This window comes from Tubulanus polymorphus, chromosome 1 (assembly GCF_964204645.1).
Source record: "Tubulanus polymorphus chromosome 1, tnTubPoly1.2, whole genome shotgun sequence".
Taxonomy (NCBI): domain Eukaryota; kingdom Metazoa; phylum Nemertea; class Palaeonemertea; order Tubulaniformes; family Tubulanidae; genus Tubulanus; species Tubulanus polymorphus.
The window spans coordinates 23,617,360-23,638,034 of record NC_134025.1 but is presented as its reverse complement, the minus strand read 5'-3'; the positions used below and the strand labels follow the sequence as shown (position 1 = coordinate 23,638,034).

At 37.4% G+C, this 20,675-nt stretch overlaps 2 protein-coding genes across 3 annotated transcripts; one reads left to right on the top strand and one right to left on the bottom strand.

Annotated features, from left to right (window-relative positions):
• Positions 1 to 897: 897 nt before the first annotated feature.
• LOC141905397 (small subunit processome component 20 homolog) lies at positions 898 to 17,314 on the bottom strand. Its single transcript, XM_074794246.1, has 55 exons — positions 17,205 to 17,314; positions 16,480 to 16,560; positions 16,248 to 16,314; positions 16,063 to 16,124; positions 15,912 to 15,982; positions 15,513 to 15,707; positions 15,290 to 15,374; positions 15,140 to 15,199; positions 14,980 to 15,057; positions 14,756 to 14,899; positions 14,519 to 14,674; positions 14,289 to 14,423; positions 13,943 to 14,205; positions 12,606 to 12,811; positions 12,324 to 12,432; positions 12,085 to 12,235; positions 11,778 to 11,999; positions 11,509 to 11,665; positions 10,951 to 11,197; positions 10,654 to 10,860; positions 10,456 to 10,546; positions 10,285 to 10,370; positions 10,084 to 10,209; positions 9,835 to 10,001; positions 9,665 to 9,743; positions 9,373 to 9,568; positions 9,216 to 9,293; positions 9,045 to 9,124; positions 8,731 to 8,948; positions 8,512 to 8,650; positions 8,253 to 8,417; positions 8,097 to 8,166; positions 7,938 to 7,991; positions 7,541 to 7,696; positions 7,288 to 7,443; positions 6,793 to 7,205; positions 6,600 to 6,706; positions 6,365 to 6,522; positions 6,113 to 6,252; positions 5,780 to 6,035; positions 5,538 to 5,705; positions 5,220 to 5,386; positions 4,897 to 5,044; positions 4,660 to 4,776; positions 4,408 to 4,578; positions 4,085 to 4,216; positions 3,616 to 3,999; positions 3,252 to 3,446; positions 3,025 to 3,157; positions 2,782 to 2,936; positions 2,586 to 2,654; positions 2,260 to 2,451; positions 2,050 to 2,176; positions 1,797 to 1,942; positions 898 to 1,123 (listed from the first exon to the last, which is right to left on the bottom strand). The coding sequence occupies exons 1-55, from the start codon at positions 17,247 to 17,249 to the stop codon at positions 977 to 979; spliced, it is 8,127 nt and encodes a 2,708-aa protein (XP_074650347.1). The 5' UTR covers positions 17,250 to 17,314; the 3' UTR covers positions 898 to 976.
• Positions 17,315 to 17,544: 230 nt separating this feature from the next.
• Positions 17,545 to 20,672, top strand: LOC141911159 (coiled-coil domain-containing protein 28B-like). 2 transcript variants are annotated; one of them, XM_074802143.1, is made up of 8 exons: positions 17,545 to 17,651; positions 17,734 to 17,843; positions 18,556 to 18,760; positions 19,091 to 19,231; positions 19,306 to 19,405; positions 19,509 to 19,572; positions 19,675 to 19,697; positions 19,800 to 20,672. In XM_074802143.1, exons 3-8 carry the CDS (start codon positions 18,598 to 18,600, stop codon positions 19,870 to 19,872), a joined length of 564 nt encoding a protein of 187 aa, XP_074658244.1. In that variant the 5' UTR covers positions 17,545 to 17,651; positions 17,734 to 17,843; positions 18,556 to 18,597; the 3' UTR covers positions 19,873 to 20,672. The 2 variants fall into 2 exon arrangements, with proteins under 2 accessions (XP_074658244.1, XP_074658235.1); XM_074802134.1 differs by having other exon boundaries at positions 17,553 to 17,843.
• The last annotated feature ends 3 nt before the right edge of the window (positions 20,673 to 20,675 follow it).

Sequence of the window (20,675 nt, the reverse complement as noted above, 5' to 3'; positions counted from 1 at the left end):
TCCGCACTAACTAATCAATCAGTCTAATTAACCGAACGTCTGCATGATTGAATTACCGGTTTTCGATTAAGATGATCAGACATCTACTCAAGTCAATCATAATTCACAGTTTCAAAAGTTTTAGGTCTATGAGATAAAACAAATGTATCAGCTATTAAATCTAGAGCGCTTATGGAATATATTTCAAGGTCCCTCAATATTGCTTCACAGATGCTGATCCTCAACGTCGATATATCGATGGAACGTTTTTTATTACGGTTTTTCACTTGTCATGAAAATGAATGGAAGCAGAGTGGAACCCAACTACAGCATGGGTGTATACTGGGGTTCGTATACTGTAACAGTGCAATATATCGAAGACAATCATTCCATAAAGACACTTAACTTGTAATACTCTACTTCATCTTAAAATTGATATCACATTTTATCACAGTTGAAATAAGTGCAAAGAATATTCTTTAGTGTAGATAATATGAATATGGATAACTTCTAAGTTTTTCAATAGCAAAACTATTAAAACTTGATAACAATACAGTATATAGGATACAAGTAATTTAAATATTTCTACTAAAAACTTAACTTGAAATGATAGTCTAGACTGGTCAAAGAATGAAACGTTTACTTGGAAACCATTGTAACTGATCTAACAAACATATGATGGGCTAGGCGCAAATTACGGCTACTCGTTGAAAATCTGATGATATTCTCGACGTTAAGTGGCCTTCGCACTGTGTAATTTAGTTCTGGGGCGTTGTTTCAGAGTCATCTCAACCGCCCTCGAAATCGAACATCTCGTGGATCCCGATAAATTCCAAGACGTACCCCGTAAAACTGACATAATACCAGATCCTTTCGAATTTGAAAACACAACGATACTAAATTCGCTTAATATTCCCTCTATTTAATAAACCATCAGTTTTTTCTCATATTTACAATTTCCAATACAGATATAAAATATCTATTTACAAAACAATCATTAATATTCAGACTTTTTATCGGACAATTTTTTCTTCTTGAAAGTTTTCGTAGTACGCGTTTCAACTATTTTTCGTTTTTTAGAGTTTTGCTTCTGTAAATGCTTCTTCATCTTGCGTCGTGCGGCGACCTCCGGCATTGAAATAGCCTATAGAAATAGAAAAATAAGGCAAGAAAATTCAGTAATTGATACGTAGTATTGACATTCTAACTTCTAAGAAACCTGTCATAAATCACACATAAAGATTTTTAGAGGAAGTAAGAGAATTATAATAATAAACACTGTATTGGGAAGAATTATTCGCTTTGCAAAGGATTAAATAATTAGTAATTTTGAAGAGCTAAGTGATTATAACCATTGTTTATCGAAGCGGCTGGTGCTCAACACTTAGTGACTTTGCATTGAAAAACAAAGCTCTTTTTCAACAGGTGTAAATCTCTCCATGCACAAAGACCAGACTGGCTAATGCGCCGTAATCGGTTCCGGTCACAGCTGAACACAATTACGCTGACATCACAACAATCCGATGTAATGCTATAATTATCCACTACTTCAAATAATCGGCGACAATTATTGTGAAAACAATGTGCCACATCCACTGTTTGCACATTATTTAATGGGGGGTAAAGTGTGCCATAAGTGGAATGAAATTATTACGAATTGTTAATCATTCGTGATTAGCATTCATTAGTACCCAAAATTGTATAAGCCATGTAAAAGCAATTCTAAAATCTCTTCCCAGCTTTGAAGATTTTAATAAAGGGAATAGGCAACACAGGCATTTTAAATTTTCCGTGAAGTATATTGCTGAATAACGTACATCCATTGCTCGCTTTCTCTTCCTTTCTTCACGTTTTTCGCCCATCGTTTTGTAAACTGTAGCGTACATTTTCGTGAATGCTTCTACACCTACAATTCCCTTCATCACCTCGAGCACTTCTTGGGCCAACAGCTTCAGGGCTTCATCTGAAACGACCGAACCTTACAGTTCTATTTCTTTCTTTCAACTCTCGACGTTGGAAAATACACGAAAGCCGATAACTTCGAAGTATTCAATATTCATCAGAATTTACCAGAAATTGATGAATTATCAGTTGCGGCCCTGCAGACTGGCGGCAACATGAATTTCAGATAGTAAGACAGCTTCTCCTTGTCCAGCTGAGTGGCGATAGCACCCAGAAATTTAAAAGCTAATGTTCGCTGAAAATAAATCGAAGCCAAATGAAAAACCAACATGTTAAACCACTTCATAATGAATAAGTCAATAATTATTTGATTCCTACCTTCACAGTTGTCAGTTGATTCTGAGCGCCCTCAAATGTAGCTTCTTTGCACATCATTTTGATCAGCCAACGCAGACTCGGAACTCTCTTTGTCTTATCAACCTCCTCATCGTCGTCCTTATTCTCAGGAACAGGATCGTCGGGATTTACTGAAGTGGTAACTTTCGCTAGGAAGACTAGATTTTTTATGACCTAGCAAACAAAATTGTATTGTAATCGAATCTAACTAAAAGCACATCACATTAACAAAAATATTAGTTGCAATTTTTCGACAACATTCTCAAGGTGGAACGCAATTTTTTTGTTTAATGTTCAACACAATTTACCTGTTCACCTAGCTCATCATCAAAGAAACCCTTGAATTGATGGAGAAATTCTCGGGTAAGCTCACGAATCTGAAGAGGCAAGTATATATAAGAGTAAGAGGTAAGTGTATATCCGCTTATATTTCTGCAATAGTGTAGCAGATAATTTGATTTCTCAGACTTGTCTGTTAGACATTAGACCATTTTCATCGCATACCTTCAGTTTGGAATCAACAAACATGTATTCATTGCTGGACACATCAGATTTGTTAAAGTCCTCTATTTTCAGCGAGGCAAACAGAATACCGAATAGCTGAGCAGCAGCTAAGCGAACCCAAGTGTGTGAATATCGTAAGTGACTACGTACATAATCTGCAATTATAAAATTCAATCATTTCCAAAGCTACATTTAGACTTAAACATCCAAGTAACTAAGTTCAGATACAAAATGCCCACTTACCCCATATTACAGCCATATCTGCTGCATGATTGGCATTGCCGATTACGTAACATTCCTTGAGGATTTTTGCTAATGTTGTCAGATGGTTGAAAAGAACATGATCCATGACTTTAGCTTCACTTTCCGTATCAGTCTGAAATTTGAGCGTCAAAAACAACATTTTTTATACAATGCAACCAATAGTTTAAAACGTAGCTGAAAAAGCTTGTAAATGTCTAGGTAGATACCTCAGAATAACGTCCTGGTTCGATCTGTTGCTGAATAATCGGGATAACATCCGGCAGACGTCGTTCAAATGTTGCAGACTCAACCTCAACCATCAGTCCAACTGACTGAACGGCGAGACGTCTGTGAACCACTTTCTCATCGTGCCACCAGAGCTTGATAATAGCGAACAGTTCATCGCGTTTAAATGCTTCGATCTGCAAAGAATCTATACTTTAGTAAGCTCGAAAGGTCTTACATCAAATGAGATAAAGTGTACTAGTTATTGGGGTACCCTAACCACTTGTTCCGTATACAGGATATGGAGACTGAGATTTTATTTTAGTGCTTTTCCATCTCTCGTCGTTGAGTAAAGTTGAACATTACCTTTTCCATTAATGACTTCATAGCAAGCGCCGTTAATTTCCTACACTTAGCCGAATCATCATTCACCAGCTGAGCAGCCATGGGAATGAAGAAATATCCTGAATAGCTATGCAACAGTTTCTTAGGAAACGACATAAATATCGACGCGAGCATCTCCAACACCGACTCTCGCCCGGTTTCGCGTTCATAGTTCAATTGCGTAACGTAGAAATCCAAATGTTTTTTCATCTGATTGATAGTGAACGGGTAATCGAGTAGGAACTGTAAGATGACTTGTCGACACTGCAGACGAACTAATGGCGACTCATCGGTTATCGACATCTTTTCTATTTTTTCAATCACTTCGTACAATTCTGGCAACGTTAATTTCCGCGACAAAATTGCCTTAAATCATAAAATGGAAACCTTATTAATTTCCTTTAGCAAATAAATCAATAATTACATAATTACGAATGATGCTTTTCAGTACCTTGAAGAGAGTGAAAGCAGTTGATTGTCTGGTGAAATCATACATATCAGCTTCAACATAATTTAGCAATACTTGAAGTTGTTCATCGGAAATTGTATGGTGTTGAACATCACGCACTAAAACAGTAACTGCCTAAACAAAACCAAACAATGGATTTAAAAACTTAATGTGGCCATATCTTTAGAAACAGGACTTTATAATAACCAAGATCAAGAGAGGATTAATAATAAACGACAAGCCATTAACAAACAGTGTTGTTTCAGTTCTTTAGAATATTAAAATTCAAGGAAAAATGTTCTTGAAATCTAAGATGATGGATGTACCTTGAAACACATCAAAACCATTTCAAAGTTATCACCCTTCGCTGCGCCAGGTACGGCATAGTTTTTCAGCAGCACAAATATGGCATTTGTTATTCGTGTGATGCAATCTTTGACAGAAGGCAAAGGCTGTTTGATAATCCAAGCTAAACACCTCAACGCAACAGTTGTGATCTGAAAGATAACCACAAGCATTTCATAAGATTTATTTCGCAAAGTGCAGGAAAATTATACAGTCATTTACATCCAACCTACTTTGATATGTTTAGATTCTAAGCAGTCAGTAAGGATCGGAACAAATGGGTCAAGTAGTTCCATATTATTGCCTTGAGAAGCAATCAAACGGCCTCTTTTCAGCAGCATATACAACACCTGTGGATACATTATCGGATACATTGATTTTCTTAAAGTCACAAATCTTATTTCAGGTCTCAGGTTAGATGTGGCATATTTAACTGAAATTCATGTAAGCAAGCAATGATTAATCGTTACCTGTAATCCAAATTCCACCACAATGTGCATGTTTGTTTTTGTATTATGTTTAGGTTTGATTCCACCTCTAGGTGCAGCATGAGTTATCAGGAGAGAGCTTGGCGGTCTTTTAGTTGGATCAACTGGTGCCGGCTCAGCTTGCTTTGCCCTATGCGTACCAAAAAGACAAAATGGGATATTACCATAACCAGAAAAGAATCTCATTTTCAAAACTAAAAATATTTCTAATAGGGGAAGTAAATACGTTTACAACAACCTGGTAATCAAAATTGACAAAACTAGTCATTAGTTAATCATTTCTTGAACTGAACATTTTCACTTACTTCGCAACTGAAGTCATCAATGGCAGAGATTCCATAATGAGACCGTGAGCAAGCATACATAGCGAATCAACCGGAAGATCTTTATTCTCTAATAAACCGTTGCCAATACGCTGTAAGACTTCATGTACACGTTGCACTGTTTTACGATTATGAGTCGTATCTAGTATCTACGATATATGAATAATTTCAAAATCTGCACTCCAATTTCATGACTGTATATTCTTCCAATTTAGATGGAGCAAGGTTATTTGGATAGAAATTAAATCAAGCGATTCGACTTAATACAATTCATGCCTCTAACACCGATCGGTAACTCACCTCTTTCTGTGGAGTAAGTAATTTAGTGATCATGCCTTTACCAACATACGTAGCAACCATCTCGTACGCATCGAAACTCCTTACACTACGAGCTTCCGGACATTTCTCGGTTATTCCGCGAACATCCTTTTCATTCGAAACTTCACCGTACAGTTCTTCTTGAAATACCTTTCAATCGGAATAATTATTTTTTCAACGGAAATGTTTGGAGGAGTTCCGAGTTACTCGGCTAGAATAGTTACCTGTACAAGACTTGCGAGAGTTTTATCAAGAATGCCGCATGTCAAATCAGATTCGATCGATTTCATAAGGGCATGGACCGTATAACCAAGCACATGCAACTGGTAACCTCTTGTTAAAGCTGTTCGCAGTTCACTTAATATAGTAACGAAGTATGCCGGACCGAGCGATTTCAAAATCTTCATCAACGTATCGCGTGCCGTATCACGGATTTCTATAGTCCGCGATCGTAAAAATTCACAAACTTTCAAAAGAACACTGAAAAACAATGTTACAGATGACATAATAATTCAGTCCAGATGTTAAGAGCCGTCCCCTCTTATTCTCTCATTTACCTTGGTAAATATGTTCTGAATGTACTCTTTGGAAGCTGCTGAAGTAGTTTCACCATCGCTATAGCAATCGGGACACGTAGAATCTCTGCATCTTCAGCATACTTGCTCCCCGCCATTTTGTGAATGTCATCTCCTTTGACCTACAATCATGAATATTCAACTATAGAAAATATCATTTGTTAGAACATGCAAATGTAAGACTTTGTTAAGCGGTATAATTGCAAAGACTAATGAGAGAAAATGAACATTTACTTTTTGCGTAAGGATACCACGTAACTGCGGCAGAATTGAGCCGATTATAGCGCTATGGATCCTCAGCGCCTCGTCCGGAGTACACTTAGTCTCAACAGCCGAGTGAGAATCCTCATTTTTCTCCTCATCTTCAACGTCATCTTCATCTTCTACATTATCTACACGAGATAAAAAGAGTTTTGGATATCATTTACCAGCTCAATCAGGTCAAAAATTCAACAAAGGAAAAACTAACCTCGACCATCCAGTTGTTTCGGTGGAGCTACATTCGTTCCGGAAAGACCCAACTCTGGAGCAGCCGAGAGATCAAAATGGAATGAATCCAGAATAGCCACCAAAACCCTGCAAAAGTGAATATTTCATATCTAATGAACTGTTATGCAATAATACGTCACTTCTAAATTCATGAAAATAAGAGGTCATCTTACCGGACGATCATTTTCTGATTTTCCAGACTTTTCGGAAGCTGTGCCAGAAAGTGGCGTAATATTTGATTGTACTGTTTCCACGGGAGACGTTTACAAATCGCGGCGACCATTTCAATGGCAGCGTCGATCAAATGCGACGTCGCCGCGTATGTCCTATCCTGGAGATACGCCGATGCCATAGGCATCAGGTACGCCAGCAATATCTTGTGACTGATCGACTTTTCAGCTAGGAGATACATGACGCGTTTCATTGCGCGAGATCGCCTGTGCATTTGAATGTGTTGTATGTTCTCGAAATAGTCTTTTTCGATGTCTTCGGCGTCGCACAATTGCGACAATTCGGCGAATACTTCGTGTTTAGGGAAGGACCTTACTGCGCACGCTAAAATCTTGATGAATTCATGACGAGGAGCCTACGACGGAAGGAATTATCATATACAGAAAATGTACGATTGTAAATACTGATGCAGGGTATGGTCACTCAACTATCATTACCTCTTTTTTAATTCTCAGACCAGACCTAATTTCTGGTAACAATACATTGTTGAGGAAGTTTTGGCGTTTCGAAGATTCTATCGACATCGACGACAGTTTTTTGATAATTTCCGTCATACAAAACGACGAGCTTGCCCTAATCGAAATGTCATCCAGCTGAAAAATGACAGATGTAGAGAATGAACATGTAGACATACCTCGTTCACCCGCAATTTACTCTTGAATTAGAAGTAATCAAGATGATACAACTTACATTAGCCATAAAATAAGAGCAGTTATGCATGACTAGAATAATGAAATGTTCGCGCAGTTTTTTCATCTCGCGAACAATCTTGTTGATTGTTTCGAACGCATCTAATCTCGTGTTGTAATCTGGTTCTTCAACGCGACGTGGATCCCATGAATTCAACTGAAAGAAATATGATTTTCATTATCACTCAATCCAACTAGACTGTTCTTATCATCAGAGAGAGGAGGGCAGTTAAATGAATGGAGCCTTATTTTTCTTGGAAAACATTTATCTTATAACCAACACTCATGTCTTCCACTAGAAAGGCTCCACAATCAAGATACAAGTATAAGTGGGAGACATCATCTAGCATCACCTGTTGAATCTATAGTTGTAATTCACATATCTTAATCGTACATACCTTATCAACAATTTCAGCTGCTTCTTTCAACCAGGGTGCCTTATCAGCAATAGACTGATGAAAAAATACAAGAGAAATGACGTTTATTATGACAATAATACCGTAACTTAAAGCAATCGACATCAAGGTGAATCTGAATGTTAAATATTCGATACATACCAAAACAATACTGCACAAAGCAGTCCGAGACAACCGGTTGATAATGACCGAGAAAAGTTTTGAGACGGGTCTGTAACAGAATCAAATCACGTGATATTTAAGTGCTTAAAGCCAGATATAGCATATATTCATCGTTTTTACAGTAGATGGACTTACATCACGAAGTCGACAGGCTGATCAACTTGTTTGATCAGATTCGCTAACGAATTAATAATGTGCACTTCTGCATCTTCATCTTTGACCACTAGACGGGCAAGGTACGGCAAAAACAAATTGATGATGACACCGCTTTGCTGGGCATCTTTTACGTATTGACTTATACTGAAAATATATCAGGTGAGTAAACACTTACATCAATAAATTCAATGAAGTAAAATTTGACAATCATGGTAACATATCAATGCATTAAACTTACTGCGACAGAATATTAAGATCTCTGGTTGGTGCAGATTTCTTCGGTTTCTGAGAAGTCATTTCACGAACAACGCTGCTCAAATACTGGAGCACAACTGGAACGTGTGGAAGCAGCAGACGACTGCCGTAATTCACTTCAACTGAAATTCACGAAACCAAAAAGTTATTTGAAAATTCTTTTCGTCGACAACAATCAAGACGATTAACATTAAGAACTTACTGTCCGTTGCGACTTCCGCGCTTGAACCGATATCGCCGATGGCTTTCAATTCTTCGGTCTCTTCAAAATCTTCAGTTGTCAGTAAACTTTCGACGATTTCCATTACTACCTGAACCACTGTCTTGCTGACATTCTTCATAACGAGAAGTTTCACGATAAACGGTACAGGGTACACGCTTCGATCGTCATCGAGGCATTTACCCAATAACGGCAAGAATCTAAATGAGAGAATGCGAGCGTAGAAGAAACGTACATCGATCGCACGAACCAGTATTTGAATTGAGAATCCTGAGATACAGGTATATCTTACATACCTAGGATCTCGGCTCCAAACATTCAAAAGCTTCAGTAAAGCTGTCGGATGATAAACCCCTTCGACCGGTAATCTCTTCAACTAAAATATCGAATAAATTTCAAATAAATTTCGACTTATCGATCAATACAAATACCCCGAGATAAAATATTCTGTTAAACTTTTCACAAACCTGAGGCCAGATGGCTGCTTGGAATATTGCATCGATTTCTTCTTTGGTGAAATTATACGTCTCAAAAGAAGCAAAGAACTAAAATTTATAGATATATTTTCAGAATAAATTTCCTAAAATACAAATGCTTAGAAATCGATTTCGGAGCAGGACAAACCTGGATAATACGCGTCAAACCGAGCATCCTGAGAGTTTTCAACATTGTTATGGCTTTGGGATTAACCTGAACCCGTCGATCCAAAACGGCTTGAGTTATCGCCGTCAAACACAACACTATCCTCAACATATCAGGCAAGTAAACATCAATTAAATTACCCAACTTCTTGAAAACAACATCCATCGTTGAAAGAATACTGAAATATAGATATCCGGGTGCATATAAGTGACATTGGTAAATTCGCTTTATATGATCTATTTAAAGGAGAGAAAAACGATTTGCATCAACATACCTCTGTTGCCTTCTGATGGGGATCATCTTTTCTAGATCAAGATTATCAACAAGTTCAGAGATCACAGTAGATACATCACCTGCGAATGAAAGACAACACATTAGGCAATACGTAAAAGTGGGAAGAAAAGATAAAACCTTCAGATTGGACTTAACTTTTTCAATACTAACCAACAGTAAATTTCTGAAATGGTCCGAAGATAAGATCAATGAACACTTTCAATTCCTTCTGTCGACAGCCAGCTAAGAATCTAAACACGATACTCTTTCTATAGGTGGAGTTACTCTTCCCTGATGTGTCTTTTCCAGTTTTGCTATGCATCTTTCCGTATAAGATCCTGAATATCGAAATGAATTTACATGAAATTGAACATAAAACGTTGCACATTAGAAGTTCAATTGTATATTTCGGAAGTTTACCTCATCAGAACTGGAAGAAGTTCCTCTCGATGTTCTTCAAGAATTACATTGCTTTCACTGTCGATGCTGAACATGACAATTTCAGTCTTGAACCTCCTGTCATCGAATAACCGCATGAAGTTTTCTCTGGAATTAAAAATCTTTTCATATGACAGAACTCTGTAAACTGGAAAAGGAACAAAAAATCAGACGCCCACTCACTTGTATGGCATCAAGTATTTGTACTTGTATGTCATAATACAATCAAACGCAACCTTCTGTAATTCACAATTTCTATGGGCTAATAGCTACAAAAGGAGGGATATAAATTGTTATGAAGTGTCAGAAAGTTTCATCACGTAGATTCTTACATTCTTGGTATCAACTACTCACTTCAAAATAAAGCTCCTTTAATTTCGGTTCCAAATAAACTGATAAAGGACTGTGAAATTTAGCAAGCAGTCGTAACTTGGCAATCATTAACCTAATAAGAGAAAATGATATTATCTAAATGAACAGGGAGGCTTTGGGCATATTCATTTTTCTACTATGGTACCAGTCATCCAGATTATATCACGGACAAAAACTTACTTTATCACCATTTTACGACTTCTTTTTGTTTTCACATCTTCTTTTTCCTCCTCTGTTTCTTCCTGATCTTCCATTGCAAAACTTACATCCTTCTCAGTCTCCATACATTCGTCAGTTTTTTTCTCGGACGATTCCATATCTGAAGCAACCTTTCGGGTTAAATCTTGCGTCGGAGCACTGTTGTGGTCAGCGCTGTAGAACTCATTTCTGTAAGTGATTAGGTCAATTCACGTATTTCACTAAATCTCACCACGCAAGAAAAATCGCGTCAGCAAAAAGCTTAGAGCGAATACTCACTGCAAAAATCGAACTAGTAGAGGTACTAGGTCACGTGATTTCGCTTCACAAACATCTGAAAATAGGTGCATCGTCTGCCACAATAGTTGCCGATAGTTACAATGATCTGGTCGGTAGGGAGCCGTTAACTCAGAATGGTATTGACTAGTATAAATCTGTCGAAGAGTATCTGGTGCTTGGGTAGAGTTGATGCATTTTGATGATTGTGTACTAGATACAGCAGATCCCCCGACACCAACCATAGCTTCTGAAAATAGCAATAAAAATATAGAATACTAGCCATTCAGCTGACTATTTCTATAACATTGAAAATGAGTAAAATCGATCAGTCAGGTCAACTGACAAATCATACTACAACAAGTCCTGATTTTCCCCTCTTATTTCAGATCAATTTGCCTGAGAAACTTGCCTTAATCATAGTCTACATCTTGGTCCCAAAATATGAATTCCATTAAAAGTGCTGGTTATAAGATCAAAACATTTTTAACTCGAACTTAGTTTATTAGGGAAACTTTGTGCGTAAATAAAGGGTAGCTGTGATCTGATCTGTTTTATTACCTGCAATATCAGTAGCTTTTTTGAGTTGTTGGGCAAATAACTTCCAGAATGGTGCTCTGTCCATTCCTTCCGAGTATGACGCAATCAAATTGCTTATTGGTTGCCATATCAAGGTAAAATTGATATACAAATTACCAAGCAAGAAAAGAAGTGGAGCCTGAAAAATAGGAAAATTATAGTACATTTAGCAAAGAATCTCTTTTTCAAACATTCAAAGGAAAACTGATCAGTTAATTCATATTTCAGCAAATATCTTTCGTATAAGTTACCTCCATATAGTTTCCCTCAATAACTGGAAGATTAATGTAAACAATGTTACATTCTAGTTTTTGCAGGTACATCAATTTAGTGCGATAGTGGTGCACTGTCAGCGGTACTAGTTCTGCTTCTAGGCATATACGAAATACACCGAGCTGTTCAGCGCCCTGATCTTCTAGTGTTGGGTAGCGTAGAGGAAACTGGGATAAAATTCGCAACGACATCAAACGCACCTAAACGTACCAAGGACATACATCAGAAAACCGACGAGTTAACGATAAGTCTAGATATCCATCAAATATATAATATCATATTTACTTGGTGACTAGATGATGCTAGATTCCATTTCAATATGGAATAAACATCTTGGAATGTTTCATTACTGATATTCTCTTCATGTCCATTCGTAACGGTATAATACAGATAGATATCAAAACTTCTCAGAGCATGTTCTGACGTGGGATTTCTCCTGCAACATAAATGAATGTAAGAATTTCAATTTTTGGAACACCGTATGTTGAGTTGGATTATTAAATTCGCAATATCTGCAGACATACTTAAGCCAATCTAATAGGCGTAAAAACTCAATCGAACTATAGAATTCTCCAGGACATTGTTTACACATTTGACAATGGATAGCTTGAAATAATAATGCCTCTTTGACATCTAAAATGTAAAAGCGTGAAATCCAAAAACTCGTGAATATTCATTAAAACTATAGTTACTAACTTTTATTTCACACATTTTGCCTGTTTACTAAACCATACAATACCATATAATGGAATATCATAGGCCAAAATTATACACCTTTAAAGGAACATAATAAACAACTCAAATACCTTCAGTTGACTCGGGTGTAGTCTCAAGAGAAGTTAGCAACTTATCTATTGCAGTTGACACGGCTTCGTTATATTGTTTATCATCGATAGGACGGATATGAGGCAAACAGACAAGTGCAGCCCAGATATTCAGCGGCTGATCGAGATTACATTCATCGATTACTGACAGAATGTATGACGGAAATGTACGCGCACGACGCACTATCCTGAAATATTCAAATGAACTGTAATTCAAAGTATCAAAAGAGTCTAAATAAATCAAAGCTATGAGCAGATCTGGACAGAGAAGTACGAAATCCTTTCTATTCTTTCACCACTGTTGATTATGGCGGGACATAAGAGATGAGTGTATATCTAGTCATGTCATTTTGATTCATGGACGAGACAAACATTCATCGCACTGAGCGCCTTAATAAACGATCAAATCATTAGCCGTTTATAATAGCCTTACGAGATGAGTATACATCTAGTCATGTGTTCGATAAAGCATGGACTAGACATAAACCCAGCACATACGACAATTTCATCGTTGAAGAGATTTGAAGGAATTTTCAAAGGTCGACCAACGATGGGGATTCATGCCCGGGATGAGTGTTCATCTAGTCATGAAATCTTAGAACATGGACTAGATAGACATTCATCTAAGGCAAGAATCGGTAATGCAGTTCTGGCCGAGTACCTTCCTTCCAGCGTTTCTTTCAGTTCGACATAGATGAGTAACTTTCTAGTCATGAAACGATCACTACATAGACTAGCGAGGTACACATCTATCTCAAACCGCATTCACACAATAAGCATTTTCCAGTCGAGTAGATTTCTTACGATAACAAGGATGAGTATACATCTAGTCATGAAACATACGCCACAAGCTCTAGATGAATACCCATCATCGTAACCATAAATTCAGCCAATATGTGGAGCACTCAGAATACAACGTAACTCCTATCGCAAGAAACAGGCAATGAAATGAAGGTTAGAATATTGTAAGGGGATGAGTGTATATCTAGTCATGCTTTCTACGTGGACATGGACAAGACATTCACCCATCCATTGACAACATCAATACATCAAAACATACTTAATCCATGAATAAGAAGCAAAATACCGTATCAAAAGCTAGTTAAGTTTAACAACCAACATCATATACTTTTTATCTGCAGCAAGTTTTGCAAGTCAGCGATGAGTGTGCATCTAGTCATGATAATAACACGTTCTTCATGGGACTAAATGACCACCCATCGACGACAAACAAATGAAGAATTACAATCAATTCACGCGAGTCATTTTGTAATCAAAATCAAATGCATCCAGTTTATCGGATGTTCAGATGAACTTACCCTTTTTGAACGACGCTAAAATCAAGCATGTAAGAGTGAAAGGTATCCAACGTAGAACTATCCACATGTAACGGAGCTTTCAACAACAGGAGCTCGGTCACAAGGGCTAAAACATCGATGTGGGCTTCCTCATCTTTCGCGCTGATGATCGTGTGACAGAAATTAAGCAGCGGTGGTAACATATCCTTCTCGAACATGTTCATCGAAAACATTCGGCCAGTAAATGCGATTTGTAAATGACGAGAACATTTTGCCTTGAACACCTGAACGAGTTAGAAACGAGCACTATCAATTTTAACTAAGTCATCGCATACAAAGGGGTTTTAAAAGAATGTACAAAACTTACTAATGAAATGAGCTTCGGAATATCAGTAATAGAGAGCTTGCAATGAGGTGACATTAATAAACTAGACACTACATTGAAAAGAACGTCAGTGACTTCATAATCTTGATGATCGCCTTGTAGCAACTTCACCAACAACTAGCACAAATCAAATAATTCCATTGATTAATTCAATGTTTAACTACCGAGAACTAGGTGCGATAATCATTCTTCAGCATAATTCCTGAACTTACGATGCACAATGATTCCACGTCATAAATAACGACGCCATCTTTATGAGAGACTAGTAACAGCAGCACTTGCAGCAATCTGTGTTTATATTGGCCTTGTTCGATGCGTTTATTTCCTCGCGCTTTCTCATGAACCTCGTGCTGACTTTCGACGCAATTCTGTAAGAATTGAAAGAACGATGAAACATAGTTTGCTACACTGCGCAATACTGACCAGAAGATTTGTAATGCTCATCATACCTGCACCACTTTCCAAACAATAGCCAAATTATCTTTTGTGGTATGTTCTAGAATACACTGTAAAGTCACTTCAAGCAATTCATACGCCAAATCAGGAGAATATTCAGTTGATGGCTTCAGCCTTGATAGCAATAACTTCAAAACCTAGGTGAGAAATGTTCAAGAAATCAAATCACAGCAATTAACTCCTAACCACTGGGGAAAACAGAAAGGCTGATACTAACAGTTTCCGCGTTGCTATGCAATTTTTCTTTTACTCCTTTCACCACTTCAAATATCACTCGACCGATACCATCCACTAACTGAAAATCAAGAATAGTTTTAAGCTACAAAAATTCTACAATTCATTTTTTTCAGTACAATTTGGATTCAGGGGAAACTTACTGATTTGTTTTCTTCTATACATTTCAATATGTACAAGAAAAATTCATCCTGGTCTCTGCACTGAAATTGGAAATACAGGAATCAATATTTTTCTTCTTCACTTGCCTTGTCAATTTTCATAGCAAACACGTCTCAAAATCCATATCTTACTTTGCGCACAAGAAATCCAAAACTCTCAGCGGCAAAGCGACGAATGTAGTGTTTCTTGTCTCCATCCAATAGTGGCAGATATAAGCTACAAAGCAGGCAAAAACAGGGTTTCATATAGTCACAAGCGTCAATGGAGGCCAACATAGGGTTTCATGTAGTCTGACTAATGAATGTGAATGTCACAATCATCTATTCTAATGTCCAATTATATTTCCATACTCACCTAAATATTGTTTTTATATCCGATGTCATATATCTCCACTGGAATTTGAACAGATACGACAGCGTTGTAAAAAGCTGTTCCAATACTTCCGCATTTTTATGGTGTTTTTCTAAAAGCCCAATAATAATTTGAAAGAAGCTGGCAAATTTTGGGTAGAAGTCTTGCTGTAAATCGCGAGCTAGATGCACTGTAAGACTGAAATCAAAGCAATAATTGGGTTAAAAGCACCGTATGACTACATATACCTCATTATTTTTGTCTTGATATATACTAGTTTGGTATCATAAGTGAATTTTCCATCTCTGACTAAATCAGGTTCCAATGCAACATGGGAAAGTTAAATAAATTTCATTATTTCTAACAGAGAAAGGTAATAATTCATGTTTTTCCTTTACTTACTCAAGAAGGGGCTCTAATGCCAAAGATTCTGGAACCTGCAGATGTCTTTTTAAAGCCTCTGCAATAGTTGCCTGAAAATAGTTAAAATATCGATTATTCCATTACTGGTTCAATAATGCAGTTGAATTTTCTGCTTGTTTTCTTGAATCACCTCGTGGAACAGAAGTTGAGGTAGACTTTGGACTTGACTAGATATCTCTTTGCGGAAGGTCGCTGGAAATGAAAGAAACTGATCAACAATCAAGCTACAACAAACTGATTCTACAGGCCTTTAGGAAGTGTCTTAGCTTTCAAGTTATGTGAATATAAACGCACTGAATAAATCCGATCACTTACTAAAGTGTTGAGTGCAATTCAAATCGATCCATTTTTGAAGGTTCTCGCTGAAAAATGTATCTGCATCCTGAAATACAAGAGAGTCAGGGGTTCAGTTCCATAGTTCTGAGTTAGGAATTCATTCGACTAACTTAAGATGAATTCATTTCAACTCAAGAGTTGAATCTAACTGGAACTGGAGACAATGTACAATCCAGCAGCCAATCTCATGCAAGTGGCTTAATAATTTTACCTCAGGAGTTTCTGTACGTTTGCCTATCCTGCGGATAACATCAACATTGATACTCGCAATCCGATCAGTGAACGTCTGAAACTAAAAAACGAAACAACAAATTAACTGTTGAAACATTGCATGTCCATAAAAGTTGTTGCATGTTAGTTCCAAGTCTGAGGCTGAGTTCCCAGAATCCTGACGTGAAAATTCCAGGGGGCCCCAGAAAAAAATCATTATAGAGGTCTGTCATCTTTTTGGGCCCTAACAATATAGTTTTAATATTGAAGCCTTTTTAACCTTTCAGTTTCATACCCCATGGAAACTATCATTTCATGTACCGTGCAAAAACAAAGTCTGTAGTAGTAATTTTCTCAAAGAATATTTTGGAGAAGTATTCTGCTGAAAAAATCCTGTTGCATGCCCGCCTCTGGTCATGGAAGCATTTGTGCTGTGTGGCCGTGGGTGGGATGGAAGTTCAAGTTTTCTCAGTATTTTAAGTCAGAAAAACAACGGAAACCCTCTGAGGTCATGAGAATGCATTTTATTACCAAAGTGAATTGCTGCCGTGATGCTCAATTCAAACGCATCAATGTTATACCTGTTGACTCCCGCAACATCGCACTGTTTAAGTTCTTCGTTGAATTGAATTTGAAACTGTTTAGAAGTTTTATCTTCATTCTTTTCAAATGATTACTGAAAGATAATTCTACGCCACGTCTATTTTGATTCTGCGGTACCGGTACCTTAAACGTATTCTGTTCTTTGTGATTCGAAGACTTGTTACGCATTGTGACGCTTGTGTTGGTATATTTTACAGGCTAATTCCGCGCACATGCCTGCTTTTTCATCGGCGCCATCTTTGGAAACATCGAAAACGCAGAAGCTGTACCCGATATATCTTCCGCAACAAGGCGATAATTTCCCTTCAAAATGAACGTAAATCTTATCAAAAGTACATTCTCATTAAACATACACAAAGCAACTACCTAACATCGAGGTTGATCAAATGCCGCGGTCTCAAGAGGTAAATCGCAATTTCTTAATTACACGACGTTTCGTCAAATCATTTTCGTCTTAGCTCCAACTAACAAGTGAAAAACTTCGCAACTTGAAAGTTTTGATTTAGATTACTCTGCTTTGTTCAATTCTTCGCAGTGGACGTCAACCACATCATAGGATAGCAAAGAAGGGTAGATTTGCGTATTGAAAAATATTCTCGGTCTCTTGTTTGTACAATGCGCATTTAGCAAAGAACTTTGTAAATGTATACAGTTTTTTTAGCCAGTAGGTGGCGCCTTATATTATCTGACAGGGCGACATCTGGCGGGATAATTATTGAAAATGTCAAACAGAAGTGGAACCTCTACTACTTTTTGAGCTTGGTATGTTAAATTTCTGTAAATGCATGTTGTATTCGACATTGTTCTTGACTTTCTAGAATACAGAAAACATTGAATTTGTTCTCACTCAGACCTGAAAAGATAAGAAGACCCCGCTCTCCTGTGTATGCTGTACGAGTCGCTGCTTGCTGGGCGCGTAAATTATGACAACCGTTCTCCTGGCTGGGCCTAGTCGAGTATCTAGCCATTGTTCCCAAACATCGGGGAACCCGTACATTGCCTGGTTTATTCAGACTAGGCTGGGCCCTGTGTGCGCTGGTCGAGTCTCTGAATACCAGTCGTTTACGGGTTCTTGGAAACAATGCCTTAAGCTTATTGATACAGGACGAATAAGTAGTGGTGGTCCATCCTCCCAATCTCCCTTGGCCCCTGTTTCTAACCCATTCCCAGCCCAACGGCTTCATTATGTCATGTGACCCTGGTGACACTTATCCTGCAATGTCATACTTAAGATAATGAAGATTAAATCATAATTTTAAATTGAGGGGTCGATTCTTTGCAAATAAGGCATATATTCCACTAAACGCTATGTTGCTGACCTAATGATTAAATTTGATTAGAAAAAAATTAGTTTTAACAATTAGGGTATAAAGATTTTAGGGTTAGGCAAAGGTTTTAGAGCTAGACTAGGAACACATATTAGGGAAATGTTATTTCTAATTGCGCCGAGTAATAGTGTTTTACTGTTTTGTAGCATTAAGATTTAAGCTGAATTTGATCATCGAAGAAAGAAATTATGGAAACACATCCCTCTGTATCTCGATCTCCATGGCATGGCACAAACACTAGTGGTAACAGTGATCTGAAAGCGCAGTCTCCCGGTCATCCCAAACCAGGCCTTTCAAGTAGAAAATCATCTCATGGCAGTTTGCAGAGGCAACATCATCATTTGAGTTCAGGTAATGGTTGAAACTACAGTTTCCCTAATCATGGTATTGAACATAGCTTGCGAAAATTTAAAAATTGAAATACATGCTCAAGTAGACAAGCTCTTGTTCTATTAAATGCTGTCTAAGGATGTCTTTGGCAGGCAGACGATGCCCTTTTAATTTCTCATAGAGTCATATTCATGTTTACTGCTATAATCATCTGATATCGGATTTGTCTACCCAGAATTGCAGAAAAAAATTTCATTTCAAGCCTGTGTATGTTTCAAGCCTGCAACATATGGTTTGACAAACGTTCATACTTTATGAATAATTATCCGAAATATCTGATTGTTTTTCCAGGTAAACACGTTGATAGTGGCGGCAGCAATCGCCCCTGCAAAGAGCACACATTCCTAACTGATGTAGCAGATGTACGCGAAATGGAACAGGGTTTGCTTCAGCTTCTCGATGATTTCCATTCGGGAAAACTTCAAGCATTTGGTGAGTTCTGAATCCAGGTTACCACTTGTTATTGCCGTGTCAGCTTGTTTAACATTAATTTTTTGTTTGATTAGGGCAAGATTGTACTTTTGAAAAAATGGACAGCATCAGAGAACAACAGGAGAGATTAGCAAAACTGCATTTTGAAATTGATACTCAACAGGATATTTCTGGGTATGTTCATTATTTTTTGCTAACTGGAGACTTGTGGTTCACTGCATTTTCCCTTTATGAGTACCGTATTTTAACAACAATTGTACGGATTTTCTATTACTAGACCAGAAAAGGATGCAAATTCCGGTGAGACTTCAAATAAGAATATAGATAAGCTCATGGATAAGGTAAGGAACTGCTTATTTCAGTGCGAAGAACTAGATCAGCTTGATCTCAATTATATGAAAAATAGACCCATGATTCTAGGTAAATCACTTCTTATTTTCCAGCTCAAGGAACTGAATGATTCGATGTATCCTTTTAAATCTCTTGAACGTGTTCTGGATTTAAGTCGGTTTTGAGTTGTTTGGCCAGTATTTACAGGTATTGTTATGATTCTTAACTTTTTGTTAAGATTGAGTTTAAAGAGGAACAACATAACGACTTCGGGATCTCGTCTGCAAGCGAAAAATTCTCCGCGATTGTGACATTCCTCCTCGAAAAATATACAAAATTCACTGTACCCGATGAATTATAATTCATTCCTCTGTATACTGCAGAAAAGACTGGTATTATTAGTTGTGAAACTGGTGATCGAGAGATTCTATGATGATTAAATCAGGGTCCGATCAAAGCACTTGTCCGATTGCCCGGGACAAGTATATTATCATTAGAGCTAGTAGGTTCTCATTATCACTTGTCCACCGGGCTGGTGCATTTAAATGTCTCAAAGCTTTTTCCCAATCGATACAACAGTTGCACTGCTTGTGTAGAGCAAGTAGATTCTTGAAAGGGCAAGTAGATTTTTGAGAGGGCAAGTAAGATTTCAGATATGCTTGGCTCCGGGCAAGTGGTTTTTATTCCTTAGATTGGACCCTGTAACACATCTAATATTTGGATCTATTTATAACTAACTATGAGCTGTTTGGTTTATTTTAACTTGGCTTTTTGTACACTTGAGAATCTCATTAATTTAGTTGCCTGTATTATTGCTATTAGGCCTTTATTCCATCTTTCAGAAGCAATTAATGTGCAAACTGAATACAAAGAATGAAGCTAGACGGTTACTTAAGCTACAGTTATCCAAGTCGCATAGTTATTAAATGGAATTTTTTTTCTTGCTTAAGGTCACAATTACATTGTCTTTTTATTCAGTCACATCAATATCTTCAAAACCATCCACTCTCAATGTTTCTAAGATATTAGAAATTTGGATAGATACCCTATTAGAGTTTCAGTGCATCTAGAGCCTGTATTTATTTATTTTGTAGTGAATAGCAATTTTGTTTTG

What these genes read in the sequence shown, in the direction of transcription:
- LOC141905397 (XM_074794246.1), bottom strand. Translation starts at nt 17,249, where the DNA reads ATGCGTAACAAGTCTTCGAATCACAAAGAACAGAATACGTTTAAG. An exon ending in TTGTTTGGAAAGTGGTGCAG is followed by an intron (nt 14,675 to 14,755) that starts GTATGATGAGCA and finishes CAATTCTTACAG; the next exon opens with AATTGCGTCGAAAGTCAGCA. An exon ending in CGCGGAAGTCGCAACGGACA is followed by an intron (nt 8,651 to 8,730) that starts GTAAGTTCTTAA and finishes CGTGAATTTCAG; the next exon opens with TTGAAGTGAATTACGGCAGT.
- LOC141911159 (XM_074802143.1), top strand. Translation starts at nt 18,598, where the DNA reads ATGGAAACACATCCCTCTGTATCTCGATCTCCATGGCATGGCACAAAC. An exon ending in ACATCATCATTTGAGTTCAG is followed by an intron (nt 18,761 to 19,090) that starts GTAATGGTTGAA and finishes TTGTTTTTCCAG; the next exon opens with GTAAACACGTTGATAGTGGC. An exon ending in ACTCAACAGGATATTTCTGG is followed by an intron (nt 19,406 to 19,508) that starts GTATGTTCATTA and finishes TTCTATTACTAG; the next exon opens with ACCAGAAAAGGATGCAAATT.